At 39.8% G+C, this 22,814-nt stretch overlaps 1 protein-coding gene across 1 annotated transcript in view; it reads left to right on the top strand.

Annotated features, from left to right (window-relative positions):
* The first annotated feature begins 6,558 nt into the window (after positions 1–6,558).
* plcb1 (phospholipase C beta 1) overlaps positions 6,559–22,814 on the top strand; it is a 31,274-nt gene continuing 15,018 nt past the window's right edge. Inside the window, exons 1-14 of the mRNA XM_071479899.1 lie at positions 6,559–7,479; positions 10,955–11,032; positions 12,268–12,336; positions 13,827–13,967; positions 14,177–14,256; positions 14,990–15,043; positions 16,241–16,316; positions 16,785–16,885; positions 18,299–18,462; positions 19,568–19,714; positions 20,835–20,992; positions 22,020–22,102; positions 22,218–22,302; positions 22,486–22,651. Of these exons, the coding sequence (XP_071336000.1) occupies positions 7,381–7,479; positions 10,955–11,032; positions 12,268–12,336; positions 13,827–13,967; positions 14,177–14,256; positions 14,990–15,043; positions 16,241–16,316; positions 16,785–16,885; positions 18,299–18,462; positions 19,568–19,714; positions 20,835–20,992; positions 22,020–22,102; positions 22,218–22,302; positions 22,486–22,651 (1,501 nt within the window). The 5' untranslated portion in view covers positions 6,559–7,380. The remainder of the gene's footprint in view (positions 7,480–10,954; positions 11,033–12,267; positions 12,337–13,826; positions 13,968–14,176; positions 14,257–14,989; positions 15,044–16,240; positions 16,317–16,784; positions 16,886–18,298; positions 18,463–19,567; positions 19,715–20,834; positions 20,993–22,019; positions 22,103–22,217; positions 22,303–22,485; positions 22,652–22,814) is intronic.

The following is a 22,814-nucleotide window of genomic DNA, read 5'->3' on the forward strand; positions in this document are numbered from 1 at the left end:
CTATAGTGCACAATGTTTTATTATCCTGAAACGCCTCAAATCAGACGCAGTATCTCATTAACGCCTTCAGGGAATTTCTTCAAATTTGGCGCAAATGTTCACTTGGACTCAAGGATGTACTGATTAGAGTTTGGTGTTTAAAGGTCAAAGGTCAAAGTCCCAGTGACCTCACTAAACACAGTTTTGGGCTCGTGAATTTGTTTAGATTTGGCACAAACATTGACTTGGACATTCAGATGAACTGGTTAGATTTTGTTGGTCAAACTTCAAGGTCACTGTGACCTCACATTCTTGTGAATGGAATGTATCAGAAATGCTGAGAGGGAATTTCATTAGATCTGGCACAAACATTCACTTGGACTCAAAGATGAAATAATAAGAATTTGGTGGTTAAAGGTCACTACAACACAAGACAGTGGAGTTTATCAGTAAGACAAAAATTGAGACAGAGACAAAATATGAACTAAGAAAAACAAAGGGGGGGGTGGGTGGGGGGCAGAGAGAGACACAGGGGTTGGGATATGCACAACTTGACAACCAATTGCTGTGATTTCAGTTAGGTTAGTGTTAGAGGGGGAGTTATGGTATATTATATATTGATTGGATTGTTTCAATCCTTTATCTTCATCTCTCAGTGAGCGTTGTTTCTGTGTTGGTATCGCGTAACATAACCGAGCTTCCACTTTCAACAAGATGCACTTGGAAAAAAAAAACATTAAGATCTCAAGAGACCCTCCTGGTTTTCAGAACTTGTGCAGAGTTTTTAAAGCTGCAGCAACAAACCGGTGAAAGAATCTGTCTAACACTGATACAGATGATTTAGTGATAGAGGCGAGAGCAGCCAAATGTGCCTTCACACTTCACAGCCCAGCTCTCCAGAACCCACAGACAGGCTGAATCACACTAACAAGGACAAACTTTGGATCTGTATGCTTATGTCAGCACAGCCCTCCGGCTACCGTTCACTGTTTCAGTCAGTCCTGCATTAACTGAGAGATCCTTTCTCCTCCAGAGCAAAGCAAAGCTTATCTCTGCCTTGCAATATGTTGGGGGAGACTCTTTGCTATCCTTTTTATTTTACTGAGCAGGAAATAAGATTAATTTGATGTTGTCTGTATTTTTTTTGTTGTTTTTTTTGCCCTTTCTTGTGTGATTTGAAGGCTATGACTTGCTATGTGATCCCTTTGATGTTGTAGCTGTTTACATTCCTGATCCTCTACTTCCAGAACATGTAATGCAGCAAGGTCACTGGGATATATCCTCTGTAGGACATGACTATTTGGCAATCCATCCAATATTTGATGAGTTATTACAGTCTGGACCAAAGTGGTGGACAAACTCACTCCTGTTGCATGCATGGCTAAAAAGAGATATTTTCTCTCTGAGATTTCTGCCTTACCCTCAGAGTTGAGAATCCCAGAGTGTTCACAGCTGTTACGACCCCAAGCTGGTCTAGTAGGAAAGGGGGAGTACCATAAGACTCGATGAGGAACTCAAGGAGTCTTACTGCTCAGAATCTCAAAGATTTATTGCCAACACATGAAGCACAGTTTAACTTCAGGGAGAGCCGAGGCCAAAATAACAAACATAACAACCCTAACCCTACTGAAGAAGTTCAAAACGCAGCCGCTATGTGTCTTTTCAGACTTTGTGTCCCCCTTTTAGTCTATATGATCCACATTACATGCTGTTGGCAGGTGTTGGCAGGCAGACACTATCTCTTCAGTAGGAAGAAGTGAGCCAGCCCTTTAAAATGTTTGCCTGAGATCACAGGAAATGTGTGAGGCTTTTTTTGGGAGAAGACTGCAATTAAAAGAAGGCTTTTGGAAAGGCTCTCATCAGAGCGGGTAGGGGAAGGGTGCTGCTGCCACAACATCCGGGTGCATTTGACACGTCTGTAGTTACAAGTAAACATGTAGGCTTTTTCCAGTTGCTACACAGCTCTGAGGGACGGCTGCCTTTTAAAGTGTGTGTGTGTGTGTGTGTGTGTGTGTGTGTGTGCGTGTGTGCATGCAGGCAGCTCAGGGGTGTGACTGAACGCATCGTAGGCACAGAGACTCTCTGAACTACCAGAGGTTCTGAGCCAAACTTCACTTCAAACTTGACTGGTTACGAAACCCACTGAATCAGAGTCCTTATAGTCCTTACAGCAGGCCTACACACCCGGCAGCACCAATACAAATCCATATGGGTAGTGTAGCCATGCACACACACACACGCACAGTTACGTCTTTTCTGGTCCTGAAATAGCTCTCAGCCTCCCACTCTCCCTTATATAAGCTCCCAGCACGGAGATCTGCTGGTGAAGACTGGGGTGTGTGCAAATGTGTGTGTGAGTGTGTTCATGTGTGTTAGTGCATGTGCCTCTTTATGTGTGTGCACGTGTGCGCCTCTGTCTGTGTGAGTGCCAGTGTGTGGGCAGTAGGAGTGTCTTGAGTTGTATGTGTGGAAACATTTGTATGTGTTTGTGTCAGTGGGCTCCAGCTGGTAATTCAGGGTGTGGCAAATTAAAAAGAAATGCTTCTTGAAGGAAAAATGTGGTTTTTATTTAAGTCTTATTTCTGTAGGGTTTTTTTTTGTTTTGGTTTTTTTTTTTTTGGGGGGGGGGGGGGGGGGGGGGGGGGGTTTGTAGCTGTTGTCTGTTTGGATCCTGCTGAGATCTGGTGACATCATTAGTGTGGAGCTTAGCAGGGAGCAACACAGTCAGTCAGACGATGAGTTTGTAAACAAACCCAAAGAATAAGACGGTTATCTAACAGAATTTTACCCAGAATCGAAGGAAGATTAACACCCCCAAATTATACAACTATATTTATCATAGTATTTATTATTATAATTGTCACTTGCAATGAAAAATTATATCAAAACACAATATACAGGAGGTGCCACTGGTCAACAAACCTCTGTACGAATAAATCTAAAACCTAATTTTGACATTTTGTATAAAGATTTTTACATTTACTTCATTATTTTTTGGCTTTTATTTCAGAAAAGATCTGACAATTTAAATGCATTTTTAACTGATAAAAATGTATTTAAAAAAACAAGTGGAAATTGCATACAAATAAAACTCTACATCATAAATCCAGATACATATTTGTTAAAAAAAAATACTATTTGTAATGCAACCACTTTGTATTTTTCTTGTTTATTTTGCTTCCATAGAGGGAATGCAATTAGCAGCTTCTTTGCATTTTCTCCTCATTTGTCACTTTATATTACCAGAAGCATATTCTGAGCTGTGTGTGTTGCAAAATGCAAACAAAAATCAGTTTTAATGGATCTGCTGACAAATGCTTACAAATGTTTTCAGTTAAAAAAGACAAAAAGTGAAAGCACTGAGTCTTAGTTATATGATTAAGATGAGTATTTGGTTTTTCTTCATTTGTGCAACCTGTCTGATGGTCTGAATCCTCATGTTAATCTTTGTAATAATCCCAAAATTATTAACATGAGGCACTTGAAGACCCAAGTCGTAATCATGATGTTCAGTCTTAAATTATTCATATAGAACAGAAATCCATAGGAGGAATCTCTGCCTCAGAACTGCCATAAACAGACAGCAATTAAATGCTGATGGTACTGTGTGTTTACCCCGTCCACTGGACTCTCTCATGCAAATTCAGAGGAAGATCCTGAACTGAATCCATCTGAGACCAAACCTCCCACCCCTGCTGTGGGAGCTCCTCAATGCCTCCGACTCATCTCGCTGAGCTGCAGCACAGAGCACCTTAACTGCTCTTTTGTGCTGACAGCCATGGAGCCGTTCAGTGCTTCCCCAGTGTTTGCTGAGGCAAAGCACCTGCTGTGTTTATGTGAACTATCCCAAAGTCATATCTAAATTAAACAGCATTTGCTGTAAAACTCAAAATCCCTTTTCATATTTGTCCGTTATTATGATCTGATGATGACTGAAAACTACCCTCATGTACCCCCGTTATTTATAACCATCCAGCTTTTGGTTTAGCGCCACATTTGAATTAAACATTAGGTTAATTTTGGACATTTGGCAGTATTTGTATATTTGATAAATTTGGCTCTGGCACTGACTAACAGTATCAGGTACGAACTCACAGTATCATGGCAACATGAGTCTGCACGTGTCTTTTCATGCACTAAAGTGTGAGTGCGTAGGAGGCTGCAGGCTGGTAAAGTGGGCCTCAAAAGAGTGTGTATCAAGTAAGTGATGTGTTATATCTGTGTGTAGGGCAGTGTGAAGGTCACAGGGTCATGCTGTGGCATTGGCAGAATGCTGTATGCTCTTGTGTCTTAAAAAGTCTATGTGTTGAAATCAATATCTCCCTGCACGCAAGTGCAAAGGCACATGTGCTAAGGCAAAGAGTTGTGTTGTTGGTAATGAGGGTTGTGTGGTTTTGTGTCTTATTGCAAAAGCCCTGAAAGAAAAAGAAGAGTAGATTTCATCATAGGTGTTTGTGCTTTTTGAACTGTAGAATGAGATAGTAGTGAAACGACATAAGCAGCTGACAGGAAATTCACTTTTGAGAAAAGATTAAGTTAATATTATGACATAGATAAAAGTATGTGGTTGTAAGTCTAAATTTGGACTTGCAAAGTCGGATTCGTGAGATATTAAAAAAAAGATTTGGGCTTACTATCTCAAAATTTTAGTTGTTTTACATGACTTTACAACTGGTTTTCATTTTTATTATTCCTACCTCTGGATTTTTACTTTTTCTGGCAGAAATGGCCTTTAAGAAGGGACATTGTCTGTGCTCTGGATAATCCACAGACCTCACTGTGAACACTTTTTATTTCTATAAAAACTAGAATTACCCCCCTGTGGGTTTATTCCTCCACCAACCAGCCAAGTTGCAGAAAATAATGTCACAATCTCCCCTTCCTGAGTTACAACATTGAATAATATTATTTTAGTAGAAAGCGTTTTTTTGCAGAACATTATGATGTCACAGTGAAGTTGACCTTTGACCATTTGGATATAAAATGTCATCACTTCGTTTTATCCTTATAGACATTTGAATTAAATTGTGTCATAATTAGCGTGTGTTTTGACAACCAAATTGTAATCAGATCATCGCTGAGTCCAAGTGAATGTTTGTGCCTGAAGTAATGAAATTCCCTCTGGGTGTTCTTGATATATTGCATTCACGAGAACATGAGGTCACCGTGACCTTGACCTTTGACCACCAAAATCTAATCAACTCATTCTTGATGAATGTTTGTGCCAAATTTGAAGAAGTTCTGTCGAGACGTAACTGAGATATCATGTTCACACAAACGGAGCAGACGGACGGACAACCTGAAAACATAGTGCCTCTGGCTCTTTGTTGTCTGCTGCTCTGCAGACACTTCACAAGTTTCACACACATTGTTTAACAGAAAACACAACTGGGTTTGAATCCACTGATTATTTGTTAAACACAACACACAGGGGCAGATATTACAGACAACCACAGGGTCATGTCCTTAAATGTCCTTATCCGCATCTCGCTCCTCTGAATCATGACACACAGACTCACGCTCTTAATCATGTTCTCTTATTGACTGGACTCTTCACACACCATAGAGAGAGACACTGTTCACTGTTTGTCCTTCACCGTATTTGTTTTACAATATCGTTCCAATATTCAATTATTCAATCTCCAATGTCTCGCCCACTCTCTTCCTTCCGCTGTTATAATCAGTTGTTTGTCAACATAAAAACCTAATGCCAGCCTGTGTATTTTAATTACATCATCTACGGCCAAAAGTATGTGGACACTCCTGTACATATTTATGGTTTTGGCTGAGAGTCTATGCTTCTACTTCAGGGGAAATCTTCATGCTGCAGCAAACAATGACATTATACACAATAGTGCTTTTCTTACTTTGTAGCAACAGCTTGGAGGAGGCTCTCTTCAACGTGACAATTCCCGCGTGCACAAAGCCAGGCCCCTGAAGGTAGAGGGTTGGTGATACAACTAAATTTGGTTCCAATGCAACACCTATGAAAACCAGGGCCAGAATCCAAGTTATCAACACCACATCCAATATGTTTTATTGTGTCTAATATTTGATTATGCAGAGGAGAGCAGCTTGTCGTTAATTATGTGGGCTAAACATATATGTCAATATGTAATTTTTACATATTTGTTTTTATTTTATATGTACTTATATTTCATACATGGGAATTAAATATATGTACATATATTTGCATATGGGTAGACTGTAAATCACTCAGATGTGTGTTAAAACGCAACTTGTTTATTAGTAAATTTTCTGAATGCGCACATGCCACAGCAACAAGTGCATGCACTATGAAGAATGTTCACGTGACCAGAATGCGATTTAACATGTGATGGATCATATTGATGCTAATATTAATGTGATAAATCAATCAAAACAAGACTTAGTATCATCCCCTGTGTGGAAGAACTTGACTGGCCTGCACAGAACCCTGACCTCAACCCCATCCAACACTAACACTGACTGCAGGCCAGGCCTCATTGTCGAATCACTGCTCATCTTGTCTGACCAGGAGCGAATCCCAGCAAACAGGTTCTAAAATCTGATGGAGAGTCTGAAACTTGCTCTGTACCAGAGGAGTAGAGGCTGTTACAGCAGCACATTAATGCAGATTAGGAATGAAGAGTCGCATATTCATGTAATGTTTGGCGTCCACATACTTTTGTCAACGTAGTGTAAATTCTAAAGTGGCCTTATTTGACCGTAATCCTGATTCCTCTTCACTAAATCACCCACTCCCTTTCCCTTTTCTCCCACTTGCTCTTACTCTCTCTCTCTGTCTCTCTCTCTCTCTCTCTCCCTCTCCCTCCTTCCTCTTCTTCACTTCTCATTTCTCTCCATCTCTCCCACTCTCTTTTTCGTTCTCTCTGTCTCTCCCTGTCGCTCCTGCTCTCCCTCTCTTATCCCTCCCCCATCTGTGGGAAGCTGCCATTGTGCGCATGTCGCCGATGAGTCAATTTGTGGAGGCAGTGCACGCGCACAGACACAAATGCACACGCTAACACGCGCACACACTAACACACACACATATCCTGTCTCCCACGAAGGCATCTGTTTTAGTCTGTCTCTCTGTGAGATGCAGCACCAACAGAGGAGAGAGGGGGAGATGAGCAGAGGGAGGGAGGGATAAGAAAAGAGAGGAGAAAGGAAGGAGACGTAGCAGAGAGAAAGAGGAGGGAGAAGGAGAAGGACTGAGATTAGAAAGAGTGAACAGAGAGGAAGACAACACAAGTGCAGCCAAAAGAGGAGGAGGGGATGGTGCTGCAGCTGAGCATCTCCGCCTGACTTCTGTGGAGTTTGGACTCGGACATGGCAGAGATGCAGCATCCAAGTGTCTGAGCCTGAGCATCCCCAGTTTGTGTGTGAGAGAGAGCGTGTGTTAATGTGTGTGAAGCCATGGCGAGCGCTCAGCCGGGGGTCCATGCACTGAAACTCCAGACTCCCTCCGTCTCTCACACACTGAGGAACGGAAGCAACTTCATTAAATGGGACGAGGTAAGGACACAGATTTTCCTTAAGTATTTAATTAAAAAAAAAAAAACATTTTTATTATTTTTCACTTTTTAATTTCATTTATTATTTTTGTTTGACTTATTTTTGCAATATTTATATATGTTTTGGTGATCTAAGAAAATTATCATCATCATGCTTAATTGAATCGAATCCAGTTGGAGTGAGAGATGAAGAGGAGGAGGAGGAGGAGGAAATGTGCCATGTTGTCAGATGTGTTTACTATTCATTTGTTGATTGAGCTTTGGCAGTAAGTACCTGTGGATTAGACGCCAGCAAGGCAGAGAGGAGAGTGACTGTGTGTGTGTGTGTGTGTGTGTGTGTGTGTGTGTGTGTGTGTGTGTGTGTGTGTGTGTGTGTGTGTGTGTGTGTGTGTGTGTGTGTGTGTGAGAGAGTGTGAGAGAGTGTGTGAGTGAGTGAGTGTGTGCATGTGAGACGCAATTGTGGTCAGTTTCTCTGTTGCCACCTGTTGGAATCTGTTAGTATGCATTTACTGTGCTCTGTGTGTGTGTGTGTGTGTGTGTGTGTGTGTGTGTGCGTGTGCGCACGCTTTTAAATGTGTATAAAAGACACATGAACAACTCCTCCTGTGCCTTTATGTGTCACAATGAAATGCATAATTGTAGGTATTTGCAGAGCTTTGTGTGTGTGTGTGTGTAAGTAAGTGTGTGTTAGAGAGAGAGAGAGAGTGTTTGAGTGTGTGTGTCTGTGCATGTGTGTGTTGGTATGCTAACAAGTACAGAGCAATGAGACAATGAGAAAACGTGCTGTCCGGTTGCCATGGTAACTGGCATGGTTACCACCACCTAAACAGATCTGATGTGTGTGAGAAAGAATGGATGTTTGTTTGGCTGTGTGTGTGTGTGTGTGTGTGTGTGTGTGTGTGTGTGTGTGTGTGTGTGTGTGTGTGTGTGTGTGTGTGTGTGTGTGTGTGTGTGTGTGTGTGTGTGTGTGTGAATCAATGCATTGAGCCATATAATATCATGAATCATACTTATAGAAGAACTAATCCAATATACTGTTGAATCCATTCACTGTGTGTGTGTGTGTGTGTGTGTGCGTGCGTTTTGATATTTGAATAACATGTAGAGCTGAGCTGTATGAAAAATAGAATCGGTTGCCATGCCAACGGGTGACAACCAGAGATCTAGTTAACCATCTTCTGAGCTCTTCCTTCTAGTTTTTATTCTTCTGAATGTAAGTTGTGAGTCAAGCATCTCAGACAGCAGAATCCATGACCTTTTCAAATCTATGCAGAGAAATGTACAGATCTTTATAAGTGCTGACATTTTTATAAATATTAGAACAAACTGTTTTCCCACAGGAGATGATGTGCCACTACGAAAAAACAGCTGGGTTCTTAAAGCAGGTCACCAAATGTGCTTTTTACAGTCTGTGACCTTTCATAGAAACTGCAGATCTGTTTCTAAATGACCCCAAACTCAATGGAAAAACTCAAGGCTGGATAAACTGAGCATTGCAGCCAACTGCCCCCCAGGGGCCACGAAGGCTCAAGCTCAAAGGCTACATATTATTTGGGTCTACATAATCTAAATAATTAGAAATTTAACTGAAAGTTGCACCACTGAAGTATAATATCTACACAGTTGAGTCCTCCACTCTCTATCTTGTGGCCTGGTCTTGTTGAGGGACCCAATGATTCAAGACTTAAACTCTTTTAGTTTTCATTGAGCTCATTTATTGTAAAGTTGTGTTTTATGAAAATCTTCCGTTTCTCTGTCCACAGAAAACCTATGGCGAGGTAGCTGCAACCAACAATTACCTTCATTATCAATTGTTCTGACAATTTTCTTTGATAATGAATTAATTGTTCAGTGTATAAAATGTCATAAAATAGTCAAAAACAACACATTAACATTTACCATCATAGATAACGGGGAAAACAAGCAAATCTTCACATTTCAGAAGCTGGCACATGTTAACTTTTTACATTTTTGCTTGAAAAAATGACTTAAACAATTCATCAATTATCATCATTTATTCAGTTAGTCAAGAAACATTTCAGCTTTAGAGTACTGGTTCATTTCTGGGTACCTAAGGGAATAATGAAACTGTCATGTACAGTGGTGGTCTGTAGGGGCCCAGCAACATTTTCAATTCTCTGCTGTATATGACTCAAGCAGTTTTGCTGTAATCTAGAAAACATCATATACTACAACCCCCCTGGCTGCTGTAATCAAGACCGTGTCATTTTATTTTAGGAATCTGATGTTTTAATCACAGTTTATTTGAGATAAACTAATTTGTCTACTGTGTGTGCTTAATAGCCAATAGTATTGCATGTTAAAACAAAGAGTAAATATATACACATATATAGTTTATACTGGCTTTTGTTTTGTTTAGTTTTTTAGCAGCAGTCGACAGCTGCTCGCACATGAACTCGTCCTCTGAAACACACATTTCATATAAAGTGCAAAGACTTTTCAAACAGACAACAAAACATGAAGACAGCTGCACTGCTTGATTCCACCTGGAGCCAATTAGAAACTGTCATGGTGGGTTACTATGGCAACAGGGACAATAGGAAAGATGTCGTGACAACTTAATAGAACTTTATTCTGAAACATGGAGGAGTTATTTTGTGTCCAGGGTGTTAGTGAGCACATTCAAAAGTGTCTACTCTAGTGAATGGTAAAATGAGATTGTGGACACTTACAACAGCTGAAACATGTAGCATTGAGTAAAAGTAGTTTTTATATAAAGCTACTAAAATTGATATTTTAATCATAACCAAAAGACGATGTGAAAACTGTGTCACTCGTAGTCATGAACCCACAGAGAATCATCACCTGAATCCACAGCTCCCCTCGGCTTTACAGAGCTTTACAGTGAGTTTCAGCTCATTATTTAGCCGTCTGGCTCTCGACTTTACTGCTCTGGTTCACTCTCACCACTCTCACTCGTTGTGTTCAGTCCTTTCAGCTAAAAACTCACTGCAGACAGTACTAGCTGGTGAACATACGGGAGCATTTAGCAGCTGAAGAGCCACATACATTTCCCTCAGCAGTTAGTAGGGACCAAAAAGAGAGTGAACACTGGACTTACATTGATCAGTTCACTTACATTGAACATTTGAGAGTTTCTGGATCCCTGGGGTCTCTCGTCTTTACCTCTCCCCTTTTTGCTGTTGTACTCCACGGTAGAAGGGCTACCTTACATGATCGCAACGACTGCAGGATTTTGCTATTGACCTCTTCTGTCAGAATAAACGGAGATGGCCTCCTACAAATATCCTGGTCTTGGCCTCTTCATCCAAACACAACGCACACAATGCTAGACGCTATCCGGTTACACAGGTTATGTTGATAAGTTCTGTCCGCTGCCCCCAAGTGGACCAAAAGGGATTTTTACTTTCCATGAAGGACACTGCGTTTTTGTTTATATGGAGTAGAAAACGTTTGTTTTTGTTTTCACTGGTTCCACTTGTCTTCCTCCTCAGGATCTGTCTACTGTGACTCCACTGACTCTGTATGTGGATCCACATGGATTTTACCTCTACTGGACTGAACAAAACAAGGTTGACATATACACCACACATACACTCACTGTCTTGAATTGCCTACATTGTTGAGTGGCCAGAGGATGAACAAAATTAGCTGCATGCTAATTTAAAAAGGTCAAGTGAATTTATAAAGTCCCAATTTGAGTCATGAGTGTGCAGATTTAAGTATCAAGTCTTCATTATTTCATGCACTTCTTGCCTGAATAACTGACACCTGAGAAGTGCAGGATATTATTTCAGTGGAATATTCACTGGGGGTAAATACTCTCTGAATATGTTTCAATTTTCATATATCAGCCATTAACATATTAGTTGAAATACACCAGAGCCATGGTCAGCTCCCATTAAATAAACAAGCACGAAAACAAGTGTCATCGTGACTTATTTCATACATTTCATTACATGAAGTTCACCAACGCTGTCTTTTAAGGCCAGTTTTTAAATCCCTAGTTTTAATCTAAAAACTGTTTTCTACTGAGCTGACTGCAACCCCTCAACTCACTCATGGACTCACCAAGGTGTTTAGCCCGTAAACGTCTAGGGTTTGTGGGATATGTGGTTTGTTATAGACCACTTGAAAACATATATAACATTAGATTATTTGAAAAAAGAAAATACCCTTCAAATCTAAACCTGACACATGAAGCAATCCATATGATTTACTTTTGAGAGAGGCAGTTCCAAGGTTGGATTTTTAGTTATTAGTGTAATTACAAATGTCAGTGGGATGTTGAATGACAAAGTCCTAGGTTTCACTTAGGCTGTGTGTGTCGGTCACCTTGTTGTCTATTATTTCTGAGTAAACTGTAAAAATGCATTACATATTAAATATGTTATTTTTGTTTATTATTTCATTTATTATTTTTATTCTTTTCACATGATAGCGTCATAATGATTATAATGTTTTATTTTTTTATTTACGTTTGAATACAGCCAAACAAGCATACAGTATATGGATAAGACATGTAATAGATGTGAGCTCTGTAAATGTAAAAGGCTGCAGGAACAACTTTGAATTGCGCAGAGAGGCATATAGACAGCATGTAATCATTGATTGTCACAAACCCACATGCTCACTCTCTCTTTCTGTCCGGGTGGGCTTAAATCCCCAGCAGGAAACAGGATGAAGCACTTACCTGCCAGATAACAACTGACTGTGTGTGTGTGTGTGTGTGTGTGTGTGTGTGTGTGTGTGTGTGTGTGTGTGTGTGTGTGTGTGTGTGTTGTTTGTGTGGGTGTGTTTCCATTAGGACACAGAGTTGTTGGACCTGACCCTTGTAAAAGATGTCAGAACGGGTAGAAGCACCAAGACGCCCAAGGTACCGTCACCTCTCTGCATCCGTTCACCTCTGCTTCACCTTTATGTATCAGGTCTACACTCTCTCCTTCCTGAATTACCGCTCGCTCTCCTTAGAGACGCCTGCTGCATCTCACTGACCTCTCATTGACCTGTCACTGAACACTTGCTCCTCCTATCATTCACTTCTCAGTATTGTTTTACTTTGTGCTCATATTTTCTCTTGTAGCTTTTTTTATTCTGAGTTTGGCTTTTTTCAACTCATCCCTTTCTTATCTATCTCTGCCTCATTTTTTAACATGGGATTTCTATTGTATTTAATGCTTTGAGGCTGCTCTTGTCCTGTCATTGAGGGGGGTTGTGTATCTGACTTTGTCTATGTTGCTGGAAAATCACTCTATGAATAACCAAGAGTGTGATATATATTAACGCTGCTGTCCACCTGACTGGGGTTCTCCAGTGATTTTAAATCATGATCATCAAGGCTGCTTCACAACTGTCCAATAATCTTCTTCTTACCCGTGCATTTATTTTGTCAACCAGAAATTGATGTTCATATCATTGTGTGAGGAGGAAATTAAAAGTATTGTGATCACAAATTCTTAAAAAAAAAAATAAAATACATTAAAAAACTTGACAGAGCGTAAAACATGAGACAGCAATAGATGATCAAACTGAATGTCCACTGAGAGGGATCTGTTTTAACTCCAATAAGGGAAGACTCACAGTAAGATTCATTTATGACTGAGTTAACACAACATTGGCTTTAATCCATTGCTATTTCAAACATTGCCAGCAATTTCTAGCACTTATTGCTGTGCTAACACTTCTTATCGCACTTAACCTTAATTGTTCCCCTTTCTGTAAGTCGCTTTGGATAAAAGCGTCTGCTAAATGACTAAATGTAAATGTAAATGTAAATTTCCATATGAAATGGCATGCACCACTTGTGTCAGTTTACACCGACGGCCTCTTCAGTCCAGAAAGAAAACGCCACATGTACCATTAACATGATGAACCATGTGGTTACCATATATAGTTCCCATGGCTTATCATGGCTGTGTTTCAAGACAAAAAACTACTGTAGTTTCTTGACTAACACTTCCAAGCTGTTAAAGTTTGGTCTAGGTGATGGTTCTGTAGATTTCTAATGGTTGAGAACAACCCATTCTCAATAAAAAATGTTTTACTGAGTTTTGACCACATTACTTGACTCTTTTTGATCAGCTCATCAGCTGATATTTTCTCCTGTTCCATCTGCACTAAGCAGGTTTTCCCACCTTTTCCACTGCACAATAACATGCAGCACAGTGACATGGCATGTAACAAATACAACATTTCACACTGGATAGACATATTATCTTCCCTAACACCATGAGAGCACCATTTTATTTTTGGTAGGTGACAAATAAACTCCATCCCCGTCTGCCCTCACCTCATCTGTCTCCTCTCTGCAAGCCTGCAGCGTGGCTTTGTCTCAGCCGACAGATTTCATTCTGTGTCCTCCAATAGGAGGCCAAACTGCGGGAGCTGCTGGATGTGGGAAACCTGGTTGGTCGTCTGGAGAACCGCGTGGTTACTGTGGTTACAGCTTCAGACCTTGTAAACGTCAACCAGCTCAACTTCATCGCTACACAGGAGGACGAGGCCAAGGTACTGAACTCAGCAGAGTGACGATGGCAGTGATGATGATTAAGATAATAAAATTTATTTATATAACACTTTTCTTAACAAAGTCACAGACTACTTTACACAAGAAGTAAAACCAGACAAGACAGATGATGATGATGATGATGATGATGATGATGATGATGATGATGATGATGATGATGATGATAACAATGATAATCTGATTTCACTAGGTGTGGTGTGAGGAACTGTTTTCTTTGTCTTCTAACCTGCTGAGCCACAATCTCAACAGAGACCGCAGTCTGCTGAAAGCGTGAGTACACACACACACACACACACACACACACACACACACACAAATCCCCAAAAAAAGACCAAAAATGAGGATCATGGTTTAGGATTAAGAGACTATAAATCCACTGTGAGTTTGCATCAGATTACAGGTTAAGTGTCACAGAACACTGCTGCTGTGGCGTCTACTTTCTGTCAACTAGCTGTGTGTGAAATGAGAAGGAAGTCATATGTGGCTCTTCAATGCTGGTGGTTTCAAGGTTAAAAAATTGTTGAAAAGAAGCATGAAATTATATAAAGCTCCCATTCGCTTATGCAAAGAGTACTAATGGTGGTGAAATCCAGGATTCAGCATGTGTGGCACTGATCATGCTGTTCCCATCTGCTTTATAGCTCTTTTCCAGATCTGCGACCAGAATAATTCAGGTCTGTTTGTGACCTCCATCAAAAGATAACACAACACTGAAAGGATCATTTTCTACCAAATTTCTGCCTTGAAATATTATTTCAAAGGTCAGAAATGTTTTTGCAGCTAGGATACCCAAAGGATGGCTTTTCCCACACACCTTCATTTTTTGCTCAAAAGAACAAATGTGCTGTCTGTCTCAGCTGTAAACTGAAGTCTATGACCCAATAACTACTCTCATATTCACTGATAGGTAATATAATAGACTCTTTCTCGTTTTGCTGGTTAGGCCCTTCAGATCTCACGTTGTGATATACATCTCTCAGATTTTTGTATCTCTGTGTTTCAGGTATGTCAGGTTGACTCTCCAGCCAAACGCAGAGGGGAGAATCCCTGTCAAGAAGTGAGTTACCAATCATTAGCATTACTTTCCTAATCTTTAATCAATGGCTCTGTCTGAAAGTTAACTTTGAGGCACATGTTAGAGTCGATGGCTGAGGATGTGCGAAAATAGCCTGATGAAATCTGCAGAGACGCGCAGAAACTTAAACTTTGCTCTTTCCTGTCCCTCGCTTCCAAAAATAAACTCAATTCCATGTGCACTTGGGAAAGCAAAAACAGGGACAGGATTCATGAAGGTGCTTAATTCAGCTCTGACCTGGTAATCAACCACTGCCAGAGCATGAGACGGATAATACAGTTATGATGGAAAGCTGTATCTTAGAGGCAAACCAGGAGCAGAATTAAGGTCAGTTGATATATCTTGGAAGTCAAAGGAAAGGGTTTGTGGTTGGTGTTGAGAAACACACTGGGGATATTCATATTGTTGGAGTGAAATTACTTAAAGGTCCCATATTGTATAAAGATAGATGTTAATGTGTTTTTATTTTAAAGCAGGTCTAGGTTCTATATTAATACTGTGAAAGTATCAAAGCCTCAGTCCACAGAGAAATGCACACAGCCTGTATTCAGAAACTGAGCCTTAAAACCAGCCGTCAGGACTTCTGTAACTTTGTGATGTCACAACAAAGCAGTTACTGCCCTCAGCCAGTCCCCAAGCCCAGCCCATCTGGACCCACCATCCAACCTTGCAGGATTTGGTTTCTTTAAGTGTTGACCTGAAATCTGCTACATTTTTATTTGATCACTCAGAAAACTGTCAGCCAATCAGAAGAGAGGTTCAGATCCTCTCCTCTGATTGGCTGACTGACCTGTTGTTACTACAGCTCCAGAGAGAAGCCTGAGAGAGGAGATGTAAAACTACACTGAGATGATTTTTGGTTCTTAAAACCACACATATATTTTCTTATTGATATCAACACTTCAAATAAAACAGTAAAATATACATTTTTTATGTTTTATTTGAAGTGTTGATATCCATAAGATCCATATGGGACCTTTAAGATCTGGTTTCGGGATTGTGAAAAGGGAAGTATTGTGGAGTCAGAGGACAGACACATTTGGGGGAGTTATAAGGGTAAATTTGGGGTGTTTAATTAGGGGGGAGATATTTTAAGAAGTAAAAATGTAGGTTTGGGGTTGGTGACATGTTGTGGTTAAGGATGAGCTGTTAATGGTGTGATTTCATTGTCTGTTGCAGCATCGTCCGACTGTTTTCATCAGACAGAAAGAAAGTAGAGAATGCCTTGGAGAACTGCAGACTTCCCTATGGACGGGTAAACACAGTTTGTTTTATCATTAGTAGCAGTAAACAGTAGATGCACATAAATATGCCAATGATGCGTACTTTGAAAATTGTAGATTTTCCTGTGGATAAACAAATATAAGACACACAGTCTTTTTCAATTTTATCCTTCTTTTTTCTTCCTCTTATCTGTCTTATTTGGCATTGAGGCTTTTATCTGGTGCTATTTGTCCAGAATGATTCATAGTGCACGGAGGGGTGAAATTAGCTCAAATATCTGGGTCATCAATTTTATTTGAAGCAACCAGTAAAAAGCAACAAGACTCAGATTCACTTTTTTACAGAAAAGCTTTAAGGTTTTTCAAACTTTTTTTACAGCAAGTAGGAAGAGTATAAAACAGGAGATGCTGAAGGCTGGAGGCTAACAGACCACCTTTGTCCCTGGCTCTTTCAGTTCAGGTCTCTATCAGTTAATGTCTATGTCCTGGATATTCGACAGGGTGACAGCATCAAACTGGAGGACTTCACACTTGAAGTTTACAGAAGCTTTTTGGAAAGCCTGTGTCCTCGACCTGAGCTCAGCAACATCTTTAAACTGCAGTAAGTGAAAATCCTTCACCTGATTTACAGTCGCTGAGCTCCGATAAGCTCAAAGACTTATTAATGTTGAAGCAGCTGCTCTACAAAATGAGATTTTTAACTGTGTTGTTATTTGCTTCAGGCCAAATTCTTTGATATGGGAAGAATGATGAATAATGATTCATCTTGTGTCCCACTTGTGCACAGAGGAAGATTAAAGAGAGGGGATGTTAGTGTGTTAACCAAAGTCTTAAATCTATTATGTTCAGCAAATTCAAAGTCGGGGTGTGAGTAATGATTGTTTTCATTATTGATCAGTCAGTCAATCAATCAACAACAAATAAAAATCACCTCACATTAAAGAACCTCCAACTGTTTCACTTAAAATGATTCATTCATTGTCATCTAAATGATCAGTCATTTCAGCTCCGATTTTAAAAGAACAGATTTTTGCACTATAATAATTCATTAAATCAATGTATTTGTCAAAAAAAAAAAAAGTTTTTTTTTTTTACTTTGGACAACAGCAGGTCTGTCTTACTTAACTTGTACGACAGGTCAGGACCATTGTTAGCATTGTTACTATGCCTCCATGCCGGCGACAGCCAGCGGCGAGGGCGTTGAGTTTTTAGGTTGTCCATCCGTCCATATATACGTTCATCTGCCCCATTTTCGTGAACAGAATATCTCAGTAACACCCTGAGATAACTTTTTCAAATTTGGTATAAATGTTCATTTGGTCTCGAGGATAAACTGATTAGAATTTGGAGGTCAAAGGTCAAAGGTCACTTACCTCACAAAACATAGTTTTGGGATCTTAAATGTGGTATCTCAAGACCACCTTGAGGGAACTTGTTTAGATTTGGCACAAACATGGACTTGGATTCAAGGATAAACTGATTAGATTTTGGTGGTCAAAGGTCAAGGCCACTGTGACCTCACAAAACACATTGCACTAATTATGACACAATTTAACTCAAATGTCTATAAGGATAAAATGAAGTGATGCAATTTTATATTCATATGATCAAAGGTTAGCTTCAGTGTGACACCATCATGTGCTGTAACTCAGGAACAGGAGATTGTGACCATATTTCCTGCAGCTTGGCTGGTTGGTGGATGGATACAACCAGGAGGTGCTGATTCTAGTTTTATCTGAGAGAACTCACGTTTGGACAAAACCGTCAGGCTCATGCAGCAAGTTGAATCACTGATGTGAGGCATTGTAGGTACATTTGTTCCCGCAGTTGTGTCACCAGCCTGTTTCTGAATTGGCAGACACAAAGAAAGCAGTGGAAATCAGGGGAAAAATTATTTATGACATTTAACTTTTCTATACTTAAAGGCCTTAAATGTGGATCCTTTATAAGGATCTGTGCAGATCCTGCAGTTCCCTCCCTCTAACCTGAGCCCTGACCCTACTCTGCTCTGCAGAGGAGGGAAGGACGGGTCGATGTCTGTGGATCAGATGACAGAGTTCATCAACAACAAACAGAGAGACCCGAGGCTGAACGAAATCCTCTACCCGCCTCTTCGTCCTGCACAGACACACACTCTGATGGAGAGGTACCAACATGACCAGGCACAGCTGAAGCAAGGTGCGCACATTTTTACTATTTTCCCAACATATTACTACACAAGTAGAAATGCCATGCTACATTTGTTACTAACATGTGCGTTTGTATGTGCACATGGGCTGATATCAAAATACTCTTCTAACCCTCCCACATACCCACAGAGAGTAAACTGCTAAAATAAGCACTTTAGGTCCTCACATTTGTGTTGGATCCTGCCAGAAAAAAACTTGGCAGTTACTTTAAATCCAATACCAACTCTTGCAGGAACCTTTTTTTTTCCATCTGTGATACAATCATGCAAACCAGTAACCTAAATAAGACCAAGACTTCTGTCTTTTTGCTTCTGGTTTCTCTTTGAAACTTAACTGGCTCATATCTACATGAATAACCATTTGGTCATTGTATTAATAAATTACTGTTACTTGTTGGCAGGATGGAGAAAACATTAAATATTATAATATTCAAAAGACCTTTTTAGGATGTCAGTATGTTTTTACTATAATATATAGGAAGTCAAACTAAAACTGTTCAGGTTGACATTTTCAGACCCTTTTTCTTTTTCACTAACTCTCTTTCGTCGTGTGAATTTAGACAATTTAATTTGTGTGTTAACATTCACTGTATTCAAAAACAAATTGTCACAATATCATTACAGTTTTAAACAAACCCTTACCTCATTATGTTTACAAGAGTGATTAGGAGATTATCCTCTCAGAATTACACCACTTTTTGTTTGTTTAATTCTTTAAAAATGACCTATATTTATATTCAGGAGCAAAGCAGGAAGTAATGTGACAATGTAATTCTTAACCTAAGTCAAGTGGTTAACTTGGTGTAGTTTATTTGACTAGTTACTTGAACTAATCTGTCATGTGTCAAGTCAAGTGAATATTTGTATTTTGTGTTTTTAATAGTTGTAAATTATTAAGATATTAAGTAGGAGTCCAAAGGGCATTTTAGGATTCATACATTATTTAAACATAGAAGAGACATTTCAGTCTGCAGATTTAGACTTTATTAAAGACAAATGTTCTCACCTTGTGCCTTTAACTCATTTTATTGTAATGTGTTTCTTTCTTGTATCTCTGTATAATGTGTGTGTGTTTGTGTTATGGATGTTGTGTAGGCATGATTTCTGTCCAGGCGTTCTCCAGTTATCTGTCCAGTGATGAGAACGGAGTCATTCCACCAGAAAAACTGGACCAGTCCGAAGACATGAGCTTCCCGCTGTCTCACTACTTCGTCAACTCATCACATAACACATACCTGACAGGTACGCACATACAGGACGTGCACACAACTCTGATTCTCAATTTAACTACCAACACTGGATGCATTACTTTGCATCAGCTGATTGATGGTGTCAGGTAGGGTTATAGGTGGCAGTTTGTGATGAAAGACTTTTAAGCACGGCTTCCTGCAGGAAACGGCAACAGCCCCGAGGATTTTTAAGCTGTGAGGGGGTGGTTGTTGAGTTATTTCGACTTGTGTAAGAAAATGAACCACAGTCTGGACTGATGCTGGTGCTGAGCTGTTTGTTCATTCACTTCATAGCCGGTATGAACAGCAGAGAAATTACAATGAGATGACAGTTTAATTCTGTGAACAAAGCAGAACGTCAGGGGAACACAAAGCTCCGCTCTGTGAGCCATTACAGCTTCAGAGTGACACACACTCAGCATCTCAGAAAATCACCTCCACCAAAACATCAGACATGTGCTTTTCACTGGTGTCAAAATTAGTAGCTGAACTAAAAATACCCAGAACTGTGTTACCAGAACCAACCATTAAAAATTCCCTCACGCAAATGTAATATATGTACATATATTGAATTTCCATATATGGCATTTATTAAATTATTACATTTATATCTGCAATAACATTACATATATAAATTAACTATACAAATTGTTGACATATATGCTTGCGACATGTTATACCATATAAAAATTCATCATATAGATATTTTTAATATATGTACATATACAAATCTATCTTCATATATGTAGAGGATGTATGTATGTAATAATGGCAGCATCAATCTTGATATAGGGCCATATATGTCATATATGACATGTCTGCATGGGTAAAAACACACTGATCCAAGAGCTGCTGAACCTGAGCCTGAGACACAAAAAGACTCAACATTTTTGGGTTCAGTCAAAATAATGAACTGACCCAAGAAGTGAACCTGAGTCTAAAACGAGATGGCCTAGAAAGCGAGGTTTGGGTCGTGTTCTGGGTGGGCTCACCCTAAAATACAGCTGCAATATTGTGGTGATCTATTTTCTTTACGACCTTTCATTAAGCACAAAGTCATTATAATCATCGTCAGTATAGACAGGTTGTTGCTTTGTGTTTTAATCAGTCATAATGTCTCGTGTGCGTCTCAGCGGGCCAGCTGGCAGGGAGCTCCTCAGTGGAGATGTACAGGCAGGTTCTCCTGGCAGGATGCCGCTGCGTGGAACTGGATGTGTGGAAAGGACGGACCGCTGAGGAGGAACCTGTCATCACACACGGGTTCACCATGACATCAGAGATCTCTTTTAAGGTGATTCACATACCTGAGCATCACAAGTCTCTTATACTTGTAGTAAATGTGTAGTTATTGTGCGAGCTCTCAGATTTATCCTCATTGTCTTCTGGACAGTTTTGCACTTGTTTACAAAATTTTACTTCTTGCCTGTAAAGCCCTACATGACCTTGCTCCTCTGTTCGTCTCTGACCTGCTTATAAAATATGAACCTTTTCTCAAAAGCACAAGCCATCTGGTTGCCTCAAGAGCTAAAATCAAAATTTGGTGAAACTGTTTTTATGTTTTTATGATTCCAGCTGCTGCAGTACTTTACCAGGTTGCATTAGTTGTCATCTACTGAAAACTCTCCTTATTCACTCCATTCTTTGTTCATTTTTTTACTTGAGACTTACTTATAGAGCCTGTAGATAAAAAGCTTGTAGAATATGCTACAGACCCAATGAAAATGGCCACAAGTCAGCTGACCAACCATCACATAAAAATGGTAATTAAAACAATCACTAAACTACTGTTGCACTACTACTACAATCTGTCTGTTTAGAAGATTATCTGGAGTTAAACATGTTACCCTAACATTGAAGTTGGGCAGCAATTTTTTGTGATGAAGTTTGGTCACAGCAAACTTTTAAAACAAAAAAAGTTTTAGTTTATTTCTAAAAGATTCAAACATGGCCTAAAGATGAAGAGATCTGGTGGAGAATCCTCATCTTTATCTAACGCAGCATCATTTGGACACTGACAGATTCATAAACGCAGCATCACAACACGACCGACCGTGGAGGAGTTGCCTGCGATTTTTTCTCCTGTGACGGACACAGCATATAGTGTGTCACATTTTCAAAAAAAAGAAAGTTTATTCCACTGACTAAAAGCTCTGTTTCCCAAAAAAAACTACAGATACTCAAAAAATATACTTAAGTACAGTACTCAAGTAAATATACTTTGTTACTGTCCACCCCTGTATATCATTGACAGTCTGATCTGCTTTTACTGACTTTCTAGTGTTCTCAGTATTGTTGTCATGTTGTGTCTTATTTTCCAGGAAGTGATTGAAGCCATCGCAGAGTGCGCCTTCAAGACGTCACCTTTTCCTGTCATACTCTCCTTTGAAAACCATGTGGACTCGTGAGAATCTCTGTCATTATTTACATGTTTATTGAGCTTTATGAATGATATGATGTTTATCTAACTCCTTTTTTATTTTCCTGACCGTCCAATTTTCTCTTTGTCCACCTGTCAGTTTGAAGCAGCAGGCTAAAATGGCCGAATATTGTCGATCCATTTTTGGAGATGCGTTGTTGATTGACCCTCTGGACAAATACCCTGTAAGAATGCACACACACACACATTGGACAAATCTTAAATAAACACTGTACTATTGCAAACTGTGTGTTGTCCGCTGACTACATCAAATGTACCAGTTATATTGTCATGTCCTTTGTGTGTTTGTGTGTTTGTGTGTGTGTGTGTGTGTGTGTGTTTGTGTGTGTGTGTGTGTGTTTGTGTAGCTGGAGTCAGGCGTCCCCCTGCCCAGTCCTCAGGAGCTGATGGGCAAAATTCTCATCAAGAACAAGAAATCACACAAACCCTCCAACATCACAGACACCAAGAGACTGACGGACCAACCTGCCAATCAGAGCAATGAGCTGGTGTCTCCTAGCAACAACACAGGAGGTAAGACACAAAGACAAAAGCACTTTTTTTTTTCAGAAATCCATGTGAAATGTTTTCATCTGTGACACACCGACGGTCTTTGTATCAAAACACAAGACAGGACAATAAATCGTTCTGTCACCTTTCAGGCTTGGAGAGCTTCACGTGGCTGGAAAATATTAAT

The sequence above is a fragment of the Trachinotus anak genome, unplaced genomic scaffold, assembly GCF_046630095.1.
Source record: "Trachinotus anak isolate AG129_WGS33_773 ecotype Australia unplaced genomic scaffold, CSIRO_AGI_Tana_v1 ptg000007l, whole genome shotgun sequence".
NCBI lineage: Eukaryota > Metazoa > Chordata > Actinopteri > Carangiformes > Carangidae > Trachinotus > Trachinotus anak.